The sequence below is a fragment of the Aplysia californica genome, unplaced genomic scaffold (genome assembly GCF_000002075.1).
Source record: "Aplysia californica isolate F4 #8 unplaced genomic scaffold, AplCal3.0 scaffold00756, whole genome shotgun sequence".
Taxonomy (NCBI): domain Eukaryota; kingdom Metazoa; phylum Mollusca; class Gastropoda; order Aplysiida; family Aplysiidae; genus Aplysia; species Aplysia californica.
This window is the reverse complement of record NW_004798026.1, coordinates 380,375-382,497: the sequence shown is the minus strand read 5'-3', so window position 1 is coordinate 382,497 and position 2,123 is coordinate 380,375. Positions and strand designations below refer to the sequence as shown.

Genomic DNA, 2,123 nt, shown 5'->3' with positions numbered 1-2,123 from the left:
TTAAGATGCCGCAATCATTAATTGGTGCACTAATGATAACATAGGCTAGGATTCATAACGCTAACACAGCCATCAGCTAGAAGCAGGCCTCGTGCGATATATCGGCAAACCTTTATTAAACTTAATGTCAGAGAAGGGATGACGATTTCGCTTCAAACTGTGGTCAGTCTATGTGAGGAGAGGGAATGAGGGATGTGGTCAGTCTATGTGAGGAGAGGGAATGAGGGATGTGGTCAGTCTATGTGAGGAGAGGGAATGAGGGATGTGGTCAGTCTAGGCAAGGAGAGGGAATGAGGGATGTGGTCAGTCTAGGCAAGGAGAGGGAATGAGGGATGTGTCCTGCCCCTCGGGACAACCTGGGGGTGGGTGGGGATATGGGGGAAGGGATCTGGGGTCGGCGCTAACATCGGAACCTAACTACTTACAAACAACATCATTGCTGCTTTCATAGAATGCCATTATCGTTATCCAATCTACGTTAATATACCATCCTCATCATCATCGTTAGGAACGTAACAACTACATTGAAAACAACAGCAACATCATCGCCACCACCACCAACAACAAAAACAAAAGCAACAAGAACAATAACGACAACAACAAACAAAAACAGAGATAAGCATAGCTTCAATGAAAATAAAAACTATGACACTAACAACAACAACAACAACAACAAAAACATCAACAACGACAACAGCAACAACAACAACAACAACAAGGATATAACAAAACCAACCTCCTACTCGTCACAGCAACCGTCATCTTGAAACTGTTGGCCTTCACTGAGCGATAGATGAAAACTTGCCCAACGGCGATAGCCACAAACAGGGCCAGGTTGACGAGGATGAAGACAGAGAAGGCGTAGTCTCTCCCCGGGAAGTCGGCGCGAGTGATGGGCAGGGGAACACACACGGCGGTCTGAGCGTAGAACCGCCAGTGGGACAAGGGAGGTAACAGAGGAACTCCAGCAAACAGGACACCGACAACCCACGTGACCAGCACCAGACATCGGGCTTTCTTCGGGGTCAGGTGGACATTGGCCATCGGGAAGGCCAGGGCCAGGTACCGGTCTAGAGTGACCATACAGATGGTGAGGGCGGACACTTCACTGGACACCGTGCACAGAAACCCGGCCAGGGAACAGTAACTGGAGCTTTGCCAGGAGTCTGCCTCCCACAAGTAGCGGCCCTTGTAGACTTGGTCCGCAGCGCCGATGATAGCCAAGTAAATCCCCATGAGGAGATCGGAGGCGCAGAGGTTGATGACGAACGTGTTGTAGCCCAGTGTGGAAGGCTTGCGCTCTACACACAGCCGGTAAACCAGGACACAGCTGTTGCCCAAGATTGTCAGCGACGCCGTGAGCCACAGAAAAACCCGGAAAAAGGGCGTCCGGAGGATGTCCTCACAGGAAGAAATTTCATCTTTTGGAGCTTGGCAGGTTCCTGTGGACAAGGACTTTGGCTTCATGATCGGACAACACAGTTTGTAGTTGTCACCGCTCAGTGAGGTAAGCTGGGACAGAGCCAACAACATACCTTGCTGGAACACGGAGATAGAGTTCCCTCTCATGGTGAGCGTCCTCAGTTCTAGCAGTCCATCAAAGGCGCCAGTCTCCACCACCGTGAGGCCCATGTCGTCCAGCTGTAAGCTTCTCAGCCTGGCTAGGCCGGTGAAGGAAAATGATCTGATACGTACTTGGTAGTTCCCTGAAACATCGAGGATTTCAAGGTTTTTCAGAGATGTTATAGACTGCAGGTCCATCTCGGTTAGCTCATTCCTGGCAAGAGAAAGGTGACGAATTCCTGGGGTCTTTTCAAAGGCGTCCGGTGCTAAATTTCTTAAAGCATTGTCGCTTAAATTCAAATGATATAGGTTTACCATGCTCAGAAGACCAAGTTGTCGTATATTTGAGTTGTGGGCAAACAGGGCGATTATGTAGTGGTTTTGTACAGTCAGTGAGTCGTTTGGTTGAGCAGTGTGAGAAATATCCAGTCGCCTCACACGTACAAGTTCACCGACGACGAATCCAGAGCGGCAGGTGATTTCTTCTCCCGAGCACACACAGCCGGGCGGACATGTGTCGTTTGTCCAACAGAACGTCTCGTCGTCGTGTAGCGGACAGT

The 2,123-nt window shown here is 49.8% G+C and overlaps 1 protein-coding gene across 1 annotated transcript in view; it reads right to left on the bottom strand.

Annotated features, from left to right (window-relative positions):
• LOC101862901 (G-protein coupled receptor GRL101) overlaps nucleotides 1–2,106 on the bottom strand; it is a 5,302-nt gene extending 3,196 nt beyond the window's left edge. The window contains exon 1 of the mRNA XM_013088523.2: nucleotides 737–2,106. Coding sequence (XP_012943977.1) covers nucleotides 737–1,881 — 1,145 coding nt within the window. The 5' untranslated portion in view covers nucleotides 1,882–2,106. The remainder of the gene's footprint in view (nucleotides 1–736) is intronic.
• Between the last annotated feature and the right edge of the window lie 17 nt (nucleotides 2,107–2,123).